The following is a 22,563-nucleotide window of genomic DNA, read 5'->3' as shown; positions in this document are numbered from 1 at the left end:
AGCAAGAAAATATCCTAGGAATTATCCTCTGTAATATTATAATTTAAGCTTGCTTCGTGGACTTTGCATGTAAAAATATTTGCTGAAGGTGAACTTTAAGTTCTGTACCTTTGTTTTTAAAAAGCTTTCAAATTTTAGTTTCTGAAATGTTAAAAAGAAAGTGCGGTACTACCTACTCTCTTGTGCCTGCAAATGTTGTGGCATGAATAGGTGTTGCAAAGGCATGTTTCTAGCGCACACCTGTACTCTTCTGCCAACCTGTGTTGTAATCTTTCGTTTCCAAGTTTTTTTTCTAAGCAGCCATCGAAATGTTCTAGATCTTTCTCATTTAAAACAAAAGTTTTCAAGTAAGAATGAAAGCAGCGTATTTCTTTATTGCTCGGGACAGTCGTAACAACTGTACGACTCATTGCCAAGCGCCAGGAAAATAGTCTGTTGCGCTACTTACCACGCGTGAGCTTTTTCCATTCTATAGTGAAAACCCGGTTGTATGGTGCGGCTTCAGCCAAAAACACCCACCCCCCCCATCTGCATTTTCTCTTCTAATAACCCCACCCTTTCCCCTAGCGAGCAATGGGAGATCTTGCTGTCCAGTCCCACCTTGCAGGATCAGCTGCGGCTTGTTACCAGGGGCCACGTGGCGAAGGCAGCATATGGAATCCCGTGATGAGGGATACGCTCCCAGCCAGCGCGTTTTCCACTGACATGCTCTCAATTAAAAGTTGTTCCTCCTCCTCCCCGGGTTTCACAACAACCTGGGTTTTACGACAGACTAGTCGAGTCCCGGCGAAGTCCACCTAGAAACCACGCATTAAAAACCTTGATTATCCAATGCCATTTCATGCCTGACCTGTGCTATCCGACAATGTTAACCGTGCAGCCGACTGGTGGTCGAAATGAAAGTACCACGGGCCTTCTCAGCCTACCTTGACCCCACTCAATTGGTTCTCTCCAGCAGAGTGTTCGTCTCCATCTCATCTTTTGGTTCTCTCCCCTCCAGCAGCCGCCAGCTCCTCTGCACAAATGCTTTCCCCTCTTTCTCCTTGCTAGCGTCTCTTCTTGACTTGTTGCGCAGTGGTCGCAATGGCAGTGTGCAGGTGTTCGTTTCTCTCACTCAGCCGGGAATTGCAAACAAAGTTATTCTGACAGAATTCCACATGTGTTTGTTGTGATCGTGTGTGCCATGACCCGCACCAGCTTGCGGGAGTCGTGGCAGTGGACTGCGGTACAAGGTTTGTGCTAGTACAGGGTGACTGGCACCTGCACTGCATTATTCTTCTTGCATTTAGTGATTTGAGTTTGTGAGCCCCACAAAGCATTAGCCTGAAGCTTAAGTTTCTTGCAGATCTGTCGAGCAGATGTGCATTTATAGGCGTACTTGTTGTTCAGATTTTACGACGCCGTCATTTTGTGACGCTTTTTTATGGTCACGAGAAAGCCGTATAATCGGGGTTTCACTGTACCGTGTGCTGCTGTCTGTAAGGTACGAAAATCTGGACAGGCAGGATAAGTTAATTAAAACTGCCTCAAAGGGCATTTTGCGGTAGGTAAGCCAAACTGATTCAGAGCAGAGTTCGCAAGGACAAACTATCGAACTATTGTGTTGATGGACAGTGGCTGTCTGAAACGCCAGTGGGCTAGGAGCTACGGACCTTGCAATTAACAACTCTGACTGTTGTGCAAATTTGATCTCCAGAAAGAGTAGTTGTGCGCTTAGGGTGCTGAAGTGAGTGTTATTATGCGTAAATGAACCTTTGTAAGAAATTTTAAATTTTTAAGAATAATGAAACGTTCAAGCACATTGAAGGCTTACGTTTTTTTTTAGCTGAAAGGTAAAGGCTGTCTCATTCGTTGGTGTGACGGTCTACAATTTAGGTAACACGTTTCTTCACTGTGCTCCTCTTTTCTTCTTCCTCTCCAGGAAGGGGCCGTGGAGAAAGCCGCCGAGCAGTGCAGTCCTGTCCTCATGAGGCACCTTGACGGCGAGCTCAGGGGTGTCTGGCTGCTCACCGAGTGAGTGCTGCCTTCAGTGTCCATCTTCAGTCCACAAGTGCCTAAGCACAGGGGGGTGGATGAGCTGTTGAAATAGTTTAAAGGCGCCATGCACTCAAAACACGAATTTGTTTTCATTCGAAAGATTGCCTTGTCAGAACCATACTGACACCACGTTCAATGTAAAGTTTGCTCAAATAAGCTATATAATTAGGAAAAAAAGGGAATGGCCAGGCACCCCACTAGCTCATTTCCCGGGACCGAACCTATCATGTCGTATGTGGCAGCCCTGCGATTGGAGGAGGCCGCCAAAAGCGAATGCAAATTAGGCAATGCTTGCCCAACGAGCTATGTGCGCTTACATTTAGGGTGCATTCTTTTTATAGCAGTAAGAATGGTGGAGCAAACAGTGAAAGTCACGAAAGTACACGTAAACATAGAAGTACCGATGCGTACTGCTGTTGGTACTGTGCGCATGATGCTTCATTTAGATGCACAGCACTACGGCACTTTGGGGTTTTCTCGGACGACACTGGCCGATTGGCGTAAGCGACGGTGTCTTACGTGACCCTGTTTGTCGAGGATACCTCATGTTTCACGAACCAATTATTTTCTACCTTAATAAAAACAAGCCAGGTACAAGTACGGTTAAAAGCAAAGCAAAGGCTGAAAACAGCCCTTTGCAGTATGGTGGCGCCATCTTGGTTGACTAACGGTAAACAAGGCTCCGCGATCGGCTGCAGAGTGATTCTTGTGATGTCATTGTAGAGTTCACGAAAATAATGCACGATTTGGTGGGAGAATCAAAATTTTAACTAAAATTAATTTCTCAGTGAATAAAGCATCGTTGCTTCCGGACAAGTGGTGGGGGCCCCATAAAACACAAAATCTTTCGAATAAAACCAACTTTTATTTTGTCTGCATGGCCCCTTTAATTAAATACTTTCGTTGACACTGGCAGACCAGGTCACCCTAAAGCTCGTGAAGCGAGCGCAAAGCACGGCACCCTTGTGGGCAAGCGGTAGGGAGAGCCAGGGCCAGCAAGCGTCTTGGGGTATCCATGCGTGAAGGCGTCACACTGCGCTTGCGGACAAAAGTTGCCGCCTTGTACTTAAGTTCAAGGTGCACATACCAGTGCCCACGAAACGAGGTATTCCAGGCGTTGCGTACCGAGAGCTGCCCCTTCAGCTTACGCCAGTAGCGTGCCCCTTTTTTGGTGATGCAAAACTGGCGCAAGGCGAACATGCCTTTGGCATATTTTCCCTAACTTTTCTTTCAAATACTGTGGTGAACCTGGCACGAAGCGCCTGAACTCATTTTGAGCAAAAAGAAAATAGCACACACATGTTCACTGACAGCATGAGAAGCTGGAGAAGCCATCAAACAAATATGGCGACGCGTCCGGTTGATGGTGGTTGCAGTGGTGCCTTTGTGGTTTGGATGGGCTTGGTTGGCGGCCTGGTGGCCAGATGAAGATCAATGTTATGCCAGTGACCGCTATATAGGCCGAGGGGGGACTTTTTGGCAAATTTCTAGTAAAACTTCCGGACCATTTCTAGTAACATGAAACTTGGGGAGGGCCGAAGCATGCAGTGTATAAGTGTATTCTTGGCGCCTTGGCGTTTTTGCCACGGAGCTGAAAGTGTTGGAAGGTAGAGGTATACAGCTTTGCTGTCAAAGTATCTTGTCTTTGAAGCATGAAGCTCTCTAGCGCGAGGCGTAAATGAGTGTCCCGGTGCTTTAGTGCCGTGACTACATGAGACGACAGTTACGACAACAACATGAGATGCCGACAGCCTGAGCCCCTAAGGGGCTTCGCCCCTCAAAATCTCGACCTGTATTCTATTCTAAACGGTAGTATTGAATGCAAAACGTGCATTCCATAATTCCAATATTCTCCTTCGCAAGTATAGTATATAGAAAAAGCCCCGCTATATTTTCTTACGCAATTGCATACAACGCCCCAAACCAAAAGACTGGGTTTGACGTACACGTTTTAGTTAGCTCCAAAGCGATCCAGACGCATTGCGAACAAACACAATGTGAGAGCGTCCGCTGCCAAAGTAAGCCGGCGCAATGTTGGCAGGCGATCGGTTGCTTCCCGCTTTTCATTAAGGTAGCATTCACTTCTGGCTATATGCGGCATGAACGGGTCACATCAATCCGGCTGAAGTCGAGAAGGCTTGTAGTCGGGCACACTGTACCCTCTGAGTGCAGAGTTGAGTCATCGCTTGTGAAAACAAGTTCCGAACAGGGTAAACACACTCCAACCGCAGAAGCAGGACATCTTATTCCTCCATAAACGGAATGCATCTATGTATACAATATACACAGCTCTGACTGCCAGTCTGGTTTCAGGAGCTTTGTTTGTGTAGCCAGTGATGTCACTTCGCTTTTGCACACCGCGAGAGCAATGTGCCAACTACATGATGGGCTTGTACCTGTGCTACACAGTCATTTCAGAGGCCTTCAAAACAACTGCCTATTGAGTGCCCCATTGTGAACTTTTGTGAACATAGGGTGAACTTCTAAGTGAGCGTTTTTCGACTGTCAATCAAAAGTTGCCGTGTAACACAGGCATTCAAAAGACAGGAGCAAAAAGCTTGTTCTAAAGATGCAAATGACTAATTACTGTTCGCAGAAGAGTGTACACATTGAGCACGCTACGCTGTTTTTGTGAAGTAGTGCGCATTTGTCTCGCACATGCGGCAGTGGCCGCTTTTCAGATGGAGGCAGAAAGTGAAAATGCCCGTGTGTTGAGATTGGGGGGTTCACGTTAAAGATCCCCAGGTGGTACGAATTAATCCGAAGCCCTCCACTGCAGTCGTAGCCCAGGTGCACCTCTGGTGTATTAAACCCCCAAAATTTAAATTTTACGTTCTACTAAATGCATAACTGAGTTTCTATCTGGCGCATGTGCAATGTGAATGATGTCAAGTGATAGCGTACACTAACTGTTTGTGAAGGGTTGCATACGCTATACTAATGGCCGTATTCTCAGTCGGCCGTCCACTGTGTGTTTCCTCGACTCAGCTGAGTGGAGAATACTGGAGTAGTGCCCCTAGCGCTTGTCCGGCAGCAAACGATGCCATATTCACAGAGAAATTAATTAATTTAGGTTAAGATTTTCATTCTCCCGCCAAATCCTGTGTTTTTGTGATGTCTGTCATGAAGTCACGAGGGCAGGTATTCAAACGAGCTTCCAGTGCGTCATTACGCTCTGCAGCCTTGCTTGCCGTCAGTCCTCCCAGATGGCGCTACCATACTCATTCACGGACCGTTGTCCGCTGTTGCTTTGTTTTTGACCGTATTTGCACCTGGCTTCTTCTTGTTACGCTGTTATGCTTGACAAACAGGGTCACGTAAGACAATGTCGCTTACGCCAATCGCCAGTGTCGTGTAAGACAACTCCAAAGCGGCGGACTGCTTTGCAGCTAAAGAAAGCATGGAGCGCCCAGTACCAACAGCAGTGCGCATCGGTACTTCTATGTTTACGTGTATTTTCGTAACTTTCATTGTTTACCCGCTATTCTTAATGCTGTAAAATGAATGTGCATTACATTTAGGTGCAAATAGCTCGTTCGACAAGCTTATAAGCACTGCCTTATTTGCATTTGCTTTTGCCGGCCTCATCCAATCGCACAGCTGGGCATATGACATCATAGATTCTGTTGCGGGAAATGAGCTAGTGGGTCACATGGCCATTCCCCTTTTTCCTAATTACATAGCTTATATGAGCGAAGTGTGCGTTAAAAGTGGTGCGAGTATGATTGTAACGAGGCATTCATTAAATTGAACCAAACTTGTTTTTTGTCTGCATGGCCCCTTTAAAGGAGCTCCTCGAGTAGATGAAGTATTCTGGATATAGGGGTAAAACTCTGTACTGTAAAGCGTCTTAACTACGACGACGACGACGTCTCGCCACCCGCCCCGGGGTGCAGGATCGACCACTGGGACACGGAGAAGGAGCGCCTGGTCTTCCTCACCGACTACAGCCTGATCGTGCTCAAGTACGACTTCATCACCCTGCGGCTGCTCGAGTACCGCCGCCTGCACCTCAAGGCCTTCGACATCGTCCAAGTGGGCCTGCTCACCTACCCAAACAAGTCCTTCATGCCGTGAGTGACCCCTGACCTCTGACCCCATTCCTCTGTCTCTCGCAGCGGAGGGCCGTATGCTTTGATTACGAAAGTATTGGTGAACTCAGGAGGTTCACAATCTGGCATCCCCGGCACACGCAATGGGCAACTACTTTAAGGGTAACAAACGGGTGATGGGGTTGAAAAGGAAGTTAATTAAGTGAAGTTCGTTATGGGTGGTATTTGAACCAGGGATTTAGGAATATGAGACTGCCTTGCATGCCCAAGGCCACCAGAGCTTGGCGATTCTTGGCGATAAAGGTGGACCTAGTGAACGCATTGTGGCCTTCCACTTTAAACGTTTGTTGGAGACATATACTGAGGCCTACACGAGCAAATGGGTGCAATTTGGGGATGATACAACCACAATATAAGGGCATGCTGGTGAAGGCTGATCATTTACAAATCAAGCAAGGTTTTTATGTGTTGTGCTGCCTCATATACGCCAAGTTTTCTCCTTAGAACTGACATAAACATGCACCAAACTTCCATTTAGCTTTTTATAAGGCAATTGCGTAAATCCTAGCTTGTAAAAGTAAATGCTTATACCGTCAATTTTTTAATACTGAAACATGTGATTGGGGTCACCATGTGGGGTGGAAGGTGCCCCATATAAAGTACATTATGAGAAATAAAGCCACAACAAGCAGGATAACTTCTGTATGTTTGTTTTATCCTGTAGAGAAGTGCGCAAACCCTTTCAAACAAGCTTTCTGTTTTTCTACTGCGAACTTGTGACTGGAGCATTGCGTAGAAATTGTAAATTTCGGGTTCCTTGTGGAAATTGCAAAGTATTCACTTAAATTTAGAACTGTTCAAACAATATTAGTATTCTCTTCGAAAGAAGAATTGCTTTTAGTGCGTGCTGACACCCGGTACAGCAGTTTGGCGGTGGTGATGTCTGCATCACTGAGCTAGCGAACGAGACACCGAAGGCACAATGAAAACGGAGGAGAAGTGTCTGGCAAAAGCGTGAGGGGGAGGCAGCACGTCGTCTCACTGCCTCCCCCTCACGCTTTTGCCAGCCACTAGTCCTCCGTTCGGGGCTCATCCGAACCACATGACATTTGCGCCGGAGGTTCAAACATGGTTTGCAACGACATGCTCGGCGGCGGCGACGTGCTGCGAGATAGCGGCAGAGTAGTGCATGCCGCTGTGTGTTCGCTGATTACGCAATCACTTCCTGAGATGCAGCAGCTGTGCTCCCTGACTGAGAAGACTGCATGTCACGCTGCACACAAATTTCCTATTAGGGAGTATAGTAATCGTCAACTGCATTTTGCTTACCTCTACTGTATTAATGTAAGCCGCCAGAGAGTGTCTGCATCAGGCTACATGCTTGAAAACAAGGCTGTGAGATAGCATTTTTTGCTAGGTGTTAGAGCCATCGAAGGATGACTTACGTATCTGTTGCCTCTTCCAATTACAGTGTAGGCTGTGTATAACACATGTTGTGGGAGCCACGAAAATCCGCACTATAAGCGGCACTGCACTATAACCAAAAAGTGCATGAGTCCAATCACATTGCAACCTACCCTTCAATCATTATTTCTTTATCATGACTCAATTGAAGGCCTCTTAATTAAAGCAGAGGCATGGTCTTTTAATTCGTCTTTTTTTTTTCCACATCAGCCGCTGTTGCAAGGTCTTACAAACCGCGAGCGCGGTCGTAACTTACTTTGTGTTTGTGTTTTGAAGGACCGTGGCTGCGTTTCTTAGCATCTATGAACGGATGCCGCAGAAGAAAGGGATAAGAACGCAAGCAGGATTTTTTTTTTGTTTGTTTCACCCCACCTTGCGTTCGCTATGCCGAAGGCAGTTGCTTATCACAACAACATACAGGTAGTGGAAACGTCTGGCGTTGCGGCTTGCTTTCTCCAGATATTTGAAAAGTAAAAAGGCGGTTACTTATCGGCACAGCGTTCTAGTATAAACAAGTTACTGCGTGCGCTGGAGGGGTGGGGGGGCTCGCGATCTTTCAAGGGGCCTCAAGCCAAAGCCCCTTCATATTGCTCTCATCCGCCACCCTCAAGCAAGGGTAGTTGTGGTTGTCAGCCGTCAAAACAAACGAAACACGTGAACTAATGGGTGCATATTTTTTTTCCTTTGTGCGTCTAAGTTATTAAATGAGAACAGGAAGCGCGTTGCTTCAGATGCCCGATTCTGTTTTTTTGTCTCTTTCTCGAGACGCTAAAACGATGCCCCAGCTGCGCCGGTCAATCAGCAGGCCCGTCAAAAACCACACTATGAATGGTATTGTGCTTCGGGCAGCCGTGTATTAAGCGGTATGCTTATGCACTGAGTTCTATGGGACACAAACTGGGGGTCAGAAAGAAAAACCCACGTTATATCCGTTCCCGCTCTATCAGTGCTTACATTATAAATGGTCTACATTGTATGCTAAAGGCTTCCACTGTCTCTTAGGTTTATGTATATCTGTGTCAAAATAAACGTGTTGTTTCTTCTCTCTACCTGGGAGGACACTTGCATGCACAAAACTGCTCCCCTAGATTCTATTAAGCTTGAGTTTTTATAGATTACACATGCTCACCTAATCTGTCCTACGTAGAGCGGCCTACAGGAAGGGGGAATGCTGATTTCTTTGCATGCGACATTGTATACACCTGCCCTGGGTGAATCGGTCTATTTACTCCAAATTCAGGTTGATTTAGGACCAATAAGTTTTAATTGACTCCCAATAGGTGGCAGTCTATTTTTACTCCTGACCTAGAAAGTAGTGCTCTCGAGGTCTGCAAACCTCTGCTGACGACTGTATGTGTGTGTGTGTGTGTGTTCATGCGTAAGGCAAAGAGTCAAAAGGATGCGATGCCGACAGGTATGGACAAAGTTTACGTTTGGGCTGCAACTGGGTTGTGTCCATTTCAGAAATGGCCATTTTGTGTCGACTGTGATGTAGTTCACTTTGCAAAGTCTCTGATCACTGACACACGCAGAAACCCCACCTTTCTTGTGCTAGGTCATTTTCAGCTCGCCTGCTTTCAGCCAGTCAGAGCCCACCCAAAATGTACACTTTGAAACATATACATGAAATGGGTAAAACTCAGAGTTCCGCTCCCTGGTCCCATTTTGGTGAGAAGTTGTTCTGATCTGTTTGCCGAATTACGCAAACACAAGTTGTGTCTCACTTTCGTGTCTCATGCAAACCACCTAAGCAATCCTGTCGTCACGTGTAGGAAGCTGAGCTCCGTGATGGATACGGTGCGGGACCGGCTGGTCTCTCCGAGGCATCGGAGCCGGAACACACCTGGCGGACCGCCTGCCGGCCCTGAGGCATTGGCGGGTTGCGAGGCTGTTGAGGATAATGCTGTCACACCGCTCCTCCCTCCTCCTGTCTCTTCTCAGCGTCCTCCCAGGTCTAGCTCTCTCTTCTTCTTCTTTTCTCTTTCTTCTTCTTCTTCTTTTCTCTTTCTTCTTCTTCTCTACTGCTGTGTCTCTCTTTGCCACGCTACTCTGTGCCACCCTCACCAGTTTATGGAGAGCAAAAAAGCCGTACTGTTACGCGGTGGCAAGACAAAGCCGACAAAAACCACGGGAGATGATGATGAGGCCTTTGTTAAAGGGGGCATGCGGGCAGAACACAAGTTTGGTTCATTCGAAAGATTCCCTCATTAGAGTCGTACTGACACCGCTTTTAATGCACGCCTCGCTCAAATGAGCTATATAATTAGGAAACAAGGGAATGGCCATGCGACCCACTACAGTCGAACCCCGCTACAACGAACGCCGCTTCAACGAAATTTCCACTTCAACGAAATATTTCCAATTCCCCGTCAGCTAGCCATAGAAGTCAATGCAACAAAGTCCTCGCCACAACGAACCATTTGTCAGACTTGCTTTCGCTTCAACGAAATTTTCGATGATTTGGGCTGGGTTTGAACAATTATTTGACAATAAAATAAGCATAGCGCCAGCTATCTGTAACTTTTTATACATTCAGGACGCTTAGTTTCACCGAAAATGCGCGTTGCGACCACACCGCCACCCAAAACAAAACAAAAAATAACTCATAGGCGCACGCCATTGCTTGATGGTGATAACGATGTGGCTGGCCGTCTTTACACGAGGCGCAGGCCCACTTCGCCAAGGCGGAGCCCCAGAGCTACAGCCAATCCATATCCAGTTGAAATTGCATGAATGTGCTCTGTTGCTGGCGCGGTGCCGTCATGTATGCGTTGTGAGCAGCTGTCCTTGCCGTTTTCCTTCTACCATTCTTCATAGACAAGAGCGAAAATCATGTTTGCACGTTTGGTCTTGAAGCCTAGTCATCCTATCTTAGTCGCGAGCGCGCGGTCCTATTAAATGCAAGCGCGCGCGTCTTGCCTGCCAAGGTCAGTAGCTGCCGTGCCCTGTCAGAGGATAAGATAACGGCACTGCTCCTGCCACAAGCGAGAGGGGGGCTTCCGATGGCCGAGCAGCTATCTGCAAGTAATCAGCTCGGTGGACACGCCTTTTTGTACCGCGTTTTGTACCTCCGTAACGCGTTCTTTGGGTGGTGAAAAAACAGATAACCATTAACCATTGGTATGTTTGTTATCCGAATAAACATGAGTTATTGCGCGTCACTCCTTTTTCTAAACATTGTATTATGCTGCCAATGTTGCGGAAACGCACGGGGCTATTTTTCTGGCCTTTCCGTGGTGTGTTGGGGCAGATTTCGCCTCAACGAATTTTCGCTTCAACGAAATTTTTCGCACGTCCCGTCAATTTCGTTGTAGCGGGATTCGACTGTACCTCATTTCCCACAACGAAACCTATGATGTCATATGTGCCCCGCTGTGCAATTGGCTGAGGCTGGCAAAAACAAACGCAAATTAGGCACAGTTTTAAGCTGGCTGAACGAGCTATTGTCGATTAAATATTATGCAAATTCATTTTACAGCACTAACAATGGTGGGGTAAACAATGAAAGTTATGAAAATACACGTAGCATAGAATAACCTATGCGCACGGCTGTTGGTACCGGGCGCGCCATGCTTGTTTTAGCTGCACAGCAGTGCGCCGCTTTGGAGTTGTCTTACACAACAATGGCTGATTGGCGTAAGTGATGTTGCCTTGCCTGGTTCTTTTTGTCGAGCATACCCCATGTTTCACGAAAGGATTATTTTCTACAGTAACAAAAGCAAGCCAGGTGCAAATATGGTCAAAGACAAAGCAAAGGTGGACTACGGTCCATGGCTCAATATTGTAGCGCCATCTGGGAGGGCTGACGGCAAGCAAGGCTGCAAAGCCTAATGACGCACTGGAAGTTCGTTTGAATACCCTTCTTTGTAACTTCATTGTAGACATCACAAAAACGCGCTTTAGAATCAAAATTTTTATTTAAATTGGATAATTTATCAGTGAATACGACATCGTTTGCTCTCTGACAAGCGCTGGGGGCACTATAGAACATGAAATCTTTCGAATAAAATAGACTTGCGTTTTGTCTGCGTGTCCCCTTTAAGGGGAGGCAGCCATCTCTTCCTGGGAATGGTGGTGTGCGCCACCGATCAACTTCATCTTCTTCACACAGTAGTGCTACGTAAGGATGTCGAATTGAAATGGGTGGTTGCCACTTTGAACCAACACATTTCACTTGGGCACTTTAGATAGTAAACACAGTAAGAGCAAAAACGGGCTATATGATGCCAGAGAGATTTCCTCATTCAGTCTCTGGAACGTTGAGAATCCTAATGATAAGATTGCTTGAAATGTTGATCCCCTTTTCCAGCACCTGCTCAAAGTCATTGCCAACTTTCATCGCCTCAGAACTGTTGATCTTTGCTGAGCAATATGAAATAGAAATTCAAAGTTACATCCTGTTTCGTTACAACTGGTAGCAACACAATGTTTAGATTTAGTAAACACTCCGATATAAGGAAGTTTTAAGTAACCTTCAGAATGGGCAACTCATCAAATACCGTGTATGTTTTAATGTCGAGATAATGATGTTACTGTTCTTGCAATTTCAAAACTACGAATTTCGTGACTTCAAGAGAATTTAGCTGGGAGGTCAATTCCTCTGTGACAATGATAGCTAAGCTGAGGAAAAAGCAGTGCTGGTGCAGGTGGCATGGGCAGCTAATGCGAAATAAACATCTACCTGCTCATCCCTTTGTCTTCCAGGTAGCTGCTTGTCTATCTGGGAGATAAGCAACTCCCGTACTTCTTTTTTTTTCTCTTCACTGTCTGTCTACAGAGGAGGGCAGTGCCACATGCACTTTCTCCTCTCTGTCACCTTCTTGCCCTTTTGCTGTCTACCTCTACTGACTGTTAAATAGCTTAGCTGAGTTTCTTGATTTCGCACATGGTTTAGAGAAATGGATAGCGCTGAAAGTAGGAAGCGCTTTCTGCATGTGGAAATGGGTCGTGGGCACAGCGGCTTTGTGGTGCTTATCGCCGATTGATATAAAGTAAAACTGACTACAAATCTAAACGAATATTTTCGAGTACTGACGTCTATGCTTTGGTGTGTATGGAGCTTCGTAAACATAGCTACAAGAAATTAAAAAAAGAGGGTAGCTTAGACAGGTGGGACTTAAAACATTGGTGTGTTTGTGCAGTACGTCTTGACACGAAAATGGTGCAGAAAATTTAAAATAAACGATGAAGGCAAGATGGCAGAGCAGTGGAGGAAAAATTTGGCAAAAGGTGTCTCAAAGGAATGTGGGTTCCTGTACATGCTGTCAGTACAGGAAGTATAATACTAGGCTGTGGTCCCTGCAGTTGTTAGAGAGGCTAGGCGTGCTAGTAGCTGCTATGACCTTACTGCAAGGATTGCCAACAAGTAGCGACTCGTGCTTTCTCACTCATGCCTTATTATTGTCAGGAAAAAAACTGGCGCAGCTTGCATTATAGTGGTGCGAGGCTGGAGAAACAGCACAGCTGGTGGTTCATCTCCCTTCGTCGGAGAGCCAGTTGTTGCACCTCGCGTGGGTTTCCCAACCTGCCGCTGAAAGTTCTCCATGACTGGCAGGGCGTGATCGTTTCGTCCACAGGCTTTCACATCTTTCCCAAAGCGGAACGCATTAGTATATGTGCTACAGACACCCCCGTTAGCATGCTCACGTCCGTTTGGCAGTGCTGAGTTTCCTGGTCGTGCTCGATGGCGAAACTAAAAGCTTGATCAGCTCTGCTGTTAAAAGTTCTTTTCATCTCATACATCTTACAGCAGTGTCATTCCTCCTGAGGTGGCATGCACCGAAGTTTTGTGCAAGGCTAGCACAGGTTAGGCTTTTGTGCACAGCTTCTGTGTCGTGCAGAAAAGCCAACCAAAAGAATGTGGTTAGCTAGTTCCCATCTGAGCCAACTTTTATTGCTTTATTATTAACACATTCAGAATATTTGAAAACTGTAAGTACAGTGAACGGTACAACTGGACAATGCATTTAATAAAAAAAGAAACATCATTGATGAAGTGTTCAAATATTGCGCATCTCTTAAAAAGGAAAGGCTTTTTTACAGCAACATGTGTGACGTTTCATTAAAGTATTTCCGGTGAAAAAAACACAGGCCCATTGCTTTGACTTTCAGAAAGAAAGCTTAAAACCTAGTTTTGTATAAGAATTTTGCGAAACTTAGATTTGCTTCGCAACAGTTCACATATTTCTTTCTGCGGAGAATCCGGATATTGGACGAAAAATTTTATTGGGAATTCGTTAGGATTCTACTAGTTGCCCCAACAGTCGCGACACTCGACATTTTTGAGGTTTTATCTGTGTTTTTCACAGGTCGCGTTATGCATTCATCCTGTCGGAAAGGTGTTGTTATAGATGTTGTTATAAGTGAAGTAGTCAGCTAGTAACTGCCCAGACGTGTGACATTAAGCATTTCCGGCTGTGCCTTTGCAGCCCCCGCAATCAAGACGGCGTGCGCTGCGTATGGGACCAGGGGACCCACTTACCCCTCACCAAGGTAGGCCACTCGCTCTGTAAGCTGCACTTTCTACGTTGCTATCGCTGTAAAGACAAAGGTTGGGCTATTTATTGAATAGTGAGATGCCTGCGTGTCTCCAGTAAAACGTGTGTTTGTGTGTGTGTACGTACATATTTTATGAGTACAATATACATACCTTTGGCGGGCGGGCAGAAAAACGTCCTTTGCATGTTTGGGAGGTAAAGTGACTTCACTTTACTGCGAACTGGCGAGGCAGCTTTTGCTGAAGTAAAAAAAAAAAAGAGTGGTTCACTTGTTGCCATGGTGACAACATTGCACAGGAAAGTTGTCCCATGCAATACAGGCAACCAGCTAACATACCCACTTTGCATTGAAAGCCATCTCCCCAATTCTATTTGGTCTGCAAACTGGGCTATGTGCTCTTCACAGAGGAGCTGAAAATGATGCTTTGTGGAAAGAGAAAGGCTGGAAAAGGCACTCCAATTTCAAGGCAAGGCATTGCAGAGGCCCCGTGTTTAGGACACGAAAGGCTGCAACCCTAGCGACTTTTGATGAACGATATCCATGGAAGCCGTTTTCTTATAACAGTATTTTTTTTGCCACCTGCATCTCTTGTTCCAGTGATTTCTTCGTGTCCACTAGGCCTATTTTGATTCCATTCTTTTGTGTTGCATTCCTTGATGAACTGTTTAGGTCGGAACCCTCTTGGTTTTTCTTGTTTAATTTTTGCCGAAGTTTTTATTCAAATAGTCATTCACGGTCTTTATGCCTGTTGTACATTCGCTTAAAAATAACTGAAAACTAAAAAAAAAAATGTGTTGTAATAAAAAAATTACGCCCACCTCCCCTCGCGGGAACCCTGGTGTGATGCGACTCTGAGGGGGGTTCAAGCGCAAGCGGAGATCCGTCGACCGAAAGGCCGCCGGAGAGCGGCACACCGGTTATATGTGCAGCGCGCCCAAAGGAGAGGAGACCGCAGAGAGAGAGTACTGCACATGCGTAGCACCGCGAGCAGCGCCGCCCACCGGTGGAGTGAGAGCGCGCTGGGCCGCACACGCTCTCACCTGGGCACGCGCCGGCGCCAGTGCATCTGCCGCAGCTATGACGCAACACAATCCAACACAATCCACTTTAATCCAATCCAAATCCAAGCCAATTCAATCGAATCCAATCCAATGCCCCTCGCGAGAGAGTGCTCGCTATCGGAGAGGAGAGCGGGAGAGTGGCTGCGGACAACAACGGACACACGCGGACAACAACGGACGCACGCAGGAAAAACAGGGCCGCCGACAAGAAATGCTCTGAGCGTCGCATCTAAAAAAAATCTAACATTCACAACCTGGTTCATTCGTTTGGGAATGCAAAGCACTTCGGACAAGTTTTCTACCATGTTTTATAAGCCGCTCAAGCTCGGTACGAGGTGAACAGAAAGAAAATTTTATAAATACAAAAGTTTTCGAAGTGTTACCATGAAATCTTTATTGTGTTATCACAGAAGCATTTCCAGTTGCTGTGCCAATTTTCATCAATATCCACACAGGAATAAAAAGTTGATTTTGAAAGCCACGTCCCCCCTTGAATAACGGGAGCTTCATTGCCTTGTTGGCAATGCATTGCGATGCTGCAAGAGTGCTTTGCAACTACCTAGCTGATCCAGATGAATTTTTGTAGACATCAAGAGAGAGTCTAAATTCGCCTGCCTAATTTCAAACTACACCTAAACTTCATTTTTTAAAATAAATTTTAAGATAGCAAAATTTTATAAAGCTTGGAGGGCTGATTTTAGAATATTTAGTTTTAAAAAGCGCAGTGGCTGTGTGGAATGTGTCACATTTTGCGTACTAGAGTGTTCAAAGCAGAATGTTCTGATTTGTGGGTCATGTTTTTATTTCACCGTATTTTGTGGGCTGCGTTTTCGTTGCACCTAGGGGAATACAACAGATTGGTGTATTGTTCAAAGACTTGCGAATCCTAGGGCGTTTGCGAGCCCCCAATTTTGGAGGACTAAAATTATGTAGCCATTAAAATATAAAGGGAAGTTGAGTTAGAATGGGGCACTTAAAAAACAACCCTGCTACAATCGCCAACTTTATTGCTATTCTAAATTTTCGGTTTGCCATCTGTAAGCAAACACTTCTTCGAGCACAAAGCCATCTCGTTTTCAAATATTTATTGCTACTCAGGCTTTGACCCCGTTTAGCTTCAGCAGGAGTTTGATTTCAAAATGATGATGTTGCACAAAGGGAGCCGTGTAGTAGCAGTTTTGGTGAGTGAACGTATATTGCTCATTTTTTCATGACTGCGGAAAAATGGCCGATTTTGAGTGCTTCCAAAGTTTTTTTTTTTCTTAGGGCACTGAAGTCGACCTGAAAACGGTCCCACCCATGGCAACAATAAAGTTTAATCTGATCTCATCTTGAGCTACTGGACACATTTAGCATTGCTATGCATGAAATCGTGGTTTATAGATTTCGCTTTCAAACACATAACAGCAGTTACGAAAGGTGTAGATATTGACAGTTTATTGGTCAACGAAACAAAAAAAATGCACAAAAAGTATACACAAAACACAAATAGGCGCTTTTACTGAGCCTAAAAATTATTTTAGGAATTTCGAAGATATGCAAAAGGTTTCTACATTCCTAAGCTGTGATTCATTATATACATCAACACTGTACACAAAGTTCTGGATTTTTGCAGGCCCACCAAACACCAACTCTGGAAGCCACTCGAGAGGCAGTCGGTCTCTCTAAAATATGCATCCAAGCATGCCGGTTTGTGGTATGACACCAAATCCTTATCACTGCAGTGCTAAAAACAAGAAGAAAAAAATTTCTTGCTCTTGAGAAGCAGCGCGCGTCGCCGCACCACTAATCTGACACGATCGCTAGGCTATCTTGAAGGTGATAACGCGATACAGCACGGTGCATTTGGCAAAATATCCCTGCCGCACATTGTCCAGGCCTCAAACATGAAAGTAATACTGCAGTCGTCAAATATTAGGCGCGTTTTGTTTATAAATACAGCGTGAAGTCAAAAACGAACCTTCTCTGGCAGCACCTATCGAAATGTGAGGCTGTTCAAAGGGAGTCTTCATCAGAACTAAAATCTGAAGAATCCACATTGTTGCTGGAGTCATCATTGCTGCTGGGGGAAAAAAAAAAATCAGCAGCAGCAGTGGCCAAAGTTCTTGAAACCACTGTCCGCCTTTGCGGAGCACGCAGTGAAACAGGACGCCATTTTTGCCAAACTCGCTGCTACCTTGGGTTCAAATTTCACTCGCGACGCCGTCTACCCACGCGAAATGTAAACAAGCAGCAACGAAACTGAAAAGGGGGTTTCCAGTGAACACACCAGATGGTGTTAGTTGTCTGAATAGCGCCATTTTTAGTTTTTGCGGGAGGTTTAAAAATCATTGGTCACCGGTGAACGATGGCCTGAAGCGCAGTCACGAAAGAGTGAAGGGAGGCGAAAAATATGCATTTCCCTTGCTACAAAATTACTCAGAGGTGTAACGCATTACAGGTGACATCGCTACTTGCAATGCATTATGTAGAACTACAGCACTACGTGAGTTTATTTACACCTTTTTGTAGGTTGACGAAAAAGGAGTGAGCAGAAGGAGAACAGAATGGCACTTGGTTTGTCACTCATTCAGCTCATTCATTCAGGTTGTCACTAAGCTCACTTCTCTGTCAGCCATCTCCCCTTTCCTTCCTTGCCCGTTAAATGCTTTGTTGGTAAAATTGGCCTCTCTTCCTGGGCTAGACACCTACTTTTTACTCCTCCAATGATCTGCTTCGAAATCTGGCGGGACAACCCTAGTTACCATGCAAGCGAAGCCGTCATGCTGAGTAGCAGACCTTTCCGGTCCAGACCTTTTACTCTTGTTTGCGGCCGTTCTGGTCTGGAAAGTGGGTAAAAGGTCCGGACCGGACTCGCTGGATGAACTTTTTCCCCACTTGTGAGAAAAATGTGAGAAAAACCGTGGAATTTAACCTTGAACACCAAAGTCGGGCGTACCCTGACAGCAGACCGCTACAGCCATGTTTCCATGTACGGCCGTGTCAGGCAGGGCGCGACAACAACCGTACATGGTCCGTCGTCGGGCCGTCAACGGCCGCTTTGTCGGGCAGAGTCCCTGCCCGACAACGGACCAAAAAGGCTTAAATCTTACCGTGCCAGCTGAGAAGACTCAAGGGAGTGTTTAGAGGAAATCTGGTTGATTGACTGATTGTAGGGCTTAACGCGCCGACGCAACGCAGGTGATGAGGCGCGCCGTAGCGGAGGGCTCCACATTAATTTTGACCACCTGGGGATCTTTAACTCTTTCACGACGGCGCCATAGGCAATCGGAAGCCGGCGTCCGATGATTTTAAATCTCCCGCAAAATCTGAAACCCGCGCTCCACAGACAACTATCGGCATCTGGTGTGTTCTTTGGCAACTTCTCTTTCAATTTCGGTTTCGTTTGTTTATGTGTCTCGTGTTGTGGCGGCGTAGCAAGAGAAATTTGAACCGAAGGGGGAGGGGAGGAGGAGGAAAAATGGCGTCGGGTTCGTGCCGCGCTCCGCACAGTCGGACTGCTGTAGCAAGCACTTCGGCAGCTCCTGCTGTCGATTTTTCTGATTCCAGCAGCAGTGAGGGGTCAAGCAATGATGTGGGATCTTCAGATTTCAGTTAGGACGACGAAGCTCCGGTTCAGGTGCCTCGCACTTCAACAAGCGCTGGCAGGTAATTTCGTTGTGACTCCGCGCTGTATTTATAAACAAAACGTGCTTCGTATCTGACGACTGCGGTTTTGATTTTGTGTTTAGGGTCTCGAGAACGTACGGCCGGGATATTTTGCCGAATGCACCGCGCTGTATCGCGCTATCACCTTCAAGATAACCTGGCGCTCGTGTCAGATTAGCGCTGCAGGGTTCAGGCGCGACACTTGTCGAGCGCGCTCGATTTTTTTTTTCTGGTTTTTTACCACCGAACTGATAAGAATTTTGAGCGAGGACACAAAATAGTATACCGTAATTACCCGATTCTAATGCGCACCCGATTTTCCTGACAAAAAAACTAAAAAACTTGCACCTCCGATTGTAATGCGCGCGGAACTGTGTGAGCAAGAAAAACGAATGCGAGGGAAACGGGTGATTTATTTCCCGAAGTAACCGAAGTAATCTCACTCATCTCACTCCTCGTCGCTCTCCGCTGACCACAACATCTCGTCCTCGGTGCCGTCAAGCACGTTCGCGATGCCACACTTCTGAACTAACGTTCAACCATGGTCGATGGGATCGTGGCCCACGCCTCACACGCCCATACCGCGAGCTTCTTCAGAGGCGCACGCTTCAGCCGACCGCTCGTTTTGAACGCGTGAGAGCCGCTGCTGCCATTGCTGTAATCAAGCGCGCAAGTGGAACGAGTTGACGATTTGTGCGAACGCCGATAGAAAAGCCTAGGCGCCTATGCTTCCTGCGTCCGAAAAATCGTTGCTAAAAGCTTCGGTGCAATCTTGACATGGCGATGGCGATAGGTGGGACGAAATTTCCGCTGTTTTGGTTTCGGTTTCGTATCCGATGCATGCGATTTTTCAACCTATTTTTCCGGAAAAAAGTGCGCGTTAGAATCGGGTAAGTACGGTACTTGGATGCACGTTTTACAGAGACTCACGCACCGTTGAGTGCCCTCGCGGCGTAGCACAGCCGTCAGTTGCGCTAGGTTGACGGGCCCTCAAAAAGCCAAAACTTGGTGTACACTGTTGAGTTATATATTGAATCATAGCCAAGGAACGTAGGAACAATTTGTATATCTTAAAATACCTGAAATAATTTTTAGTCTCGGTAAAAGTGCCGATTTGTGTTTTTCGTATACTTTTCTTGGGGATTTTTTTCTGATTACTTGACGAATAAACTGTAAGTTATTGTACCTTTAACAAAACTGCTGCTTTGTGTTTGGAAGAGCAATCTATAAGCTACAATTTCATGCATAGCAAGGCTACGTGTGTCCAGTATCTCAAGAGAAAAAAAAACGTTTTGTGGAAGCACTTAAAATCGGCCGTTTTTCCGCCGTAACGAAAGAGTTAATGTGCACTGAAATTCGTACGTACGGGCTTTTTTGCTTTTCGCCTCCATCGGAAAAGCGGCCGCCGCGGCCGGGAATCGAACCCGTGACCTCATGCTCAGCAGCGTAACGCCTTAGCCACTCAGCCACCGCGGTGGGTGAAATCCGGTCCCAGGGGATGTGTTTACTGCTGCCTTAATGAAAGTAGAACACATAAGGTGGGGACTTTGCGACGATGTTGAGTTGTGTCATTGTTCAATCTACAAATGAACTAAGCTGCAGGCAGTCAATTGTTCTTGCCCAGCCTGTGGACATGCTTTCCCAGCGAAATCTGTGAAATCAGTGATAAGAAAATGGGGCACGACGAACCCTTTATAATCTGTCACCCTGCTTTCAATTGCGCAGTTCAAGGAAACTCAGTTTGATTTAAGTATGTGGGCAGATGTAAACAGAGTTTTGAAAAAAAAAAAAAATTCTAAGTTTGCAGGCTTGTTGGGCTAAATTAGTTAATTAAATTATCGAATGTGGTCACAAGTAAAAGTAAAAAAAACACTATTATGTGTTTCTATTAGAAAACAGGACAGTGAAACATAGAGTAAAGGCAGGAAAGCACCTCTTCTCGTGGGTGTCAAAAACACCCGACATCCTTTTTTTAAGTTTGCATAGCTGAAGCTTTCTAAAATTTTGGTTTATGGTGTTTTGAAAATTTGGGAGCTGAAAAAATAAGCGCTTGATTTTCAGTAAGCCAGGGTGGGAAATACTAAAGGGTGTAAGTACATGCTAACTTGAGGCAATTATTTTGACCACCCTAACCATTCTTGTTGATGAAATCTTTATGGCAGTTGAATTCGGCAACTGTGACGTTTAAAGGATGCATTTCAAGGACTTTTTGAATTGTTGGAAACAAAATTAATTTGCAGAACGGATTGAGAACATTGCAAAAAATTTTGCAGCTGTCTAATTGTACCGTATTTATTCGACTCTAGGCCGGCACCGATTCTAAGCCCACCCGCGAAAGTCCGAAGCCACGAAAAAAAAAAAGAAAACTTACCTCGAATGTAGGCCAAACAAAAAGGCGAGGTGAGTGTTCACAAAAAGAAAACACGTTTATTGAACATGAAGATGTGGTGCTCATTCTGAGTCATCATCGCTGCTAGCCTCTGAATGCCATCCTCGTTGCGGCGCATGCAGATATCCTCTCCCGTTGCGTCCTCCAACGACGGATATATTTTTCATCCACGGCGAAGTCCCGCCCGGCTTGAACGTTCGTCGACAACTCTGCGGCTTAAACAACTTTTCTTTTAAAAGCGGCACTATAATGGCACCGCTTGTTTGGTGCCATTGAACTGTCAACACCAAACGGCACACCGCACGCAGGCCACTATCCGCACAGTTCAAAATGGCAGCATCACTCCCAGCCATGGGGGAAAGAAAAGATTCTTTCCTCCATGCCCCCAGCTATGGCCCCTTAAGTGGCTACTGGCTCGTCTAGTACTTCCCTCAATTTCACTTGGAAATTGGCGTGTGTTTCCAAATCCTTGAATCCAAGCCGACCCTGGAGTTTGATATATCAGTATTTCAAAGAAACTGTTAGCTTAGATTCGAATAAATACGGTACTTTTGAAATTGGGGGGTACTATTCTGCCAAGCAGCTGTTGCTGCCTGCAGCAAAAAAAAGAATTGCACTAAGCATGCCCACACATCATAATATGATCATCTGCAGTCTGGTTCATTCAGGGCATGCATCGGTGCCCAAGGAGGTCCAGATCCCACTACACTTGTTCAACACATCTTTAATTTTTGTGTGGCTCGAGGATGCGGGTTCGATTCCCGGCCGCAGCGGCCGCTTTTCTGATGTAGGCGAAAAGCAAAAACGCCCGTGTGTACGAGATTTCGGCGCACGTTAAAGGCCCCCAGGTGGTCAAAATTAATCCGGAGCCCTCCACTACGGCGCGCCTCATCGCCTGCATCGCGTCGGCGCGTTAAACCCTACAATCAATCAGTAATTTTTGTGTGGCCCACAGTCGATTCATCTAGTTGATGCAAGCAAGGAATTTTTTTCAGTCAGATTCTCACTTAAGGGCGCACTTAGTGACCCAGTATGCTGAAAATGCAACATCCCTGGTGGGCAGGTGGCACAGAGAGTGTCTGATGGTTCAGAGAAGAAAACACGGATCAAAGAATCCTCATATTTGTTCCAAACTTCTCAGGGAAGCTCCTGCTCCTGCAAACAAAGTTACATATTTGAGTTGAAAAGGAAATTGGGTGAGTTTGGACATCAGATTTTGACGCAGGGCACTCTGTATGCCAGACAAACATGTATCCCCAACATCACTGCTCCTTGGTGACTATAGCTGTCTAAAGGTAGACCTAGTGGGTGCGTTGTGGGGTTTGACTTGGAAACACACGGTAAGGGGGCACATGGGTCTTTGATCAAAAATTTTATTTTTACGGTTATGATGATAAAAATTGGGGGACATATG

At 45.9% G+C, this 22,563-nt stretch overlaps 1 protein-coding gene across 3 annotated transcripts in view; it reads left to right on the top strand.

Moving 5' to 3' along the window:
- The window catches only part of LOC144146784 (tumor protein p63-regulated gene 1-like protein), a 44,027-nt gene that overhangs the window by 12,289 nt on the left and 9,175 nt on the right, over positions 1–22,563 (top strand). For 2 of the 3 annotated variants that reach the window (XM_077678714.1, XM_077678713.1), the window contains exons 3-6: positions 1,922–2,013; positions 5,934–6,110; positions 9,326–9,505; positions 13,982–14,045. In XM_077678714.1, coding sequence (XP_077534840.1) covers positions 1,922–2,013; positions 5,934–6,110; positions 9,326–9,505; positions 13,982–14,045 — 513 coding nt within the window. The remainder of the gene's footprint in view (positions 1–1,921; positions 2,014–5,933; positions 6,111–9,325; positions 9,506–13,981; positions 14,046–22,563) is intronic. The other variant, XM_077678716.1, reaches the window with a different exon arrangement.

Source organism: Haemaphysalis longicornis, unplaced genomic scaffold, assembly GCF_048455015.1.
Source record: "Haemaphysalis longicornis isolate Haplotype H1 unplaced genomic scaffold, Haemaphysalis longicornis Haplotype H1 scaffold_7, whole genome shotgun sequence".
Lineage (NCBI taxonomy): Eukaryota > Metazoa > Arthropoda > Arachnida > Ixodida > Ixodidae > Haemaphysalis > Haemaphysalis longicornis.
The sequence above is the reverse complement of the archived record's forward strand: the minus strand, read 5'-3'. Positions and strand labels throughout refer to the sequence as shown.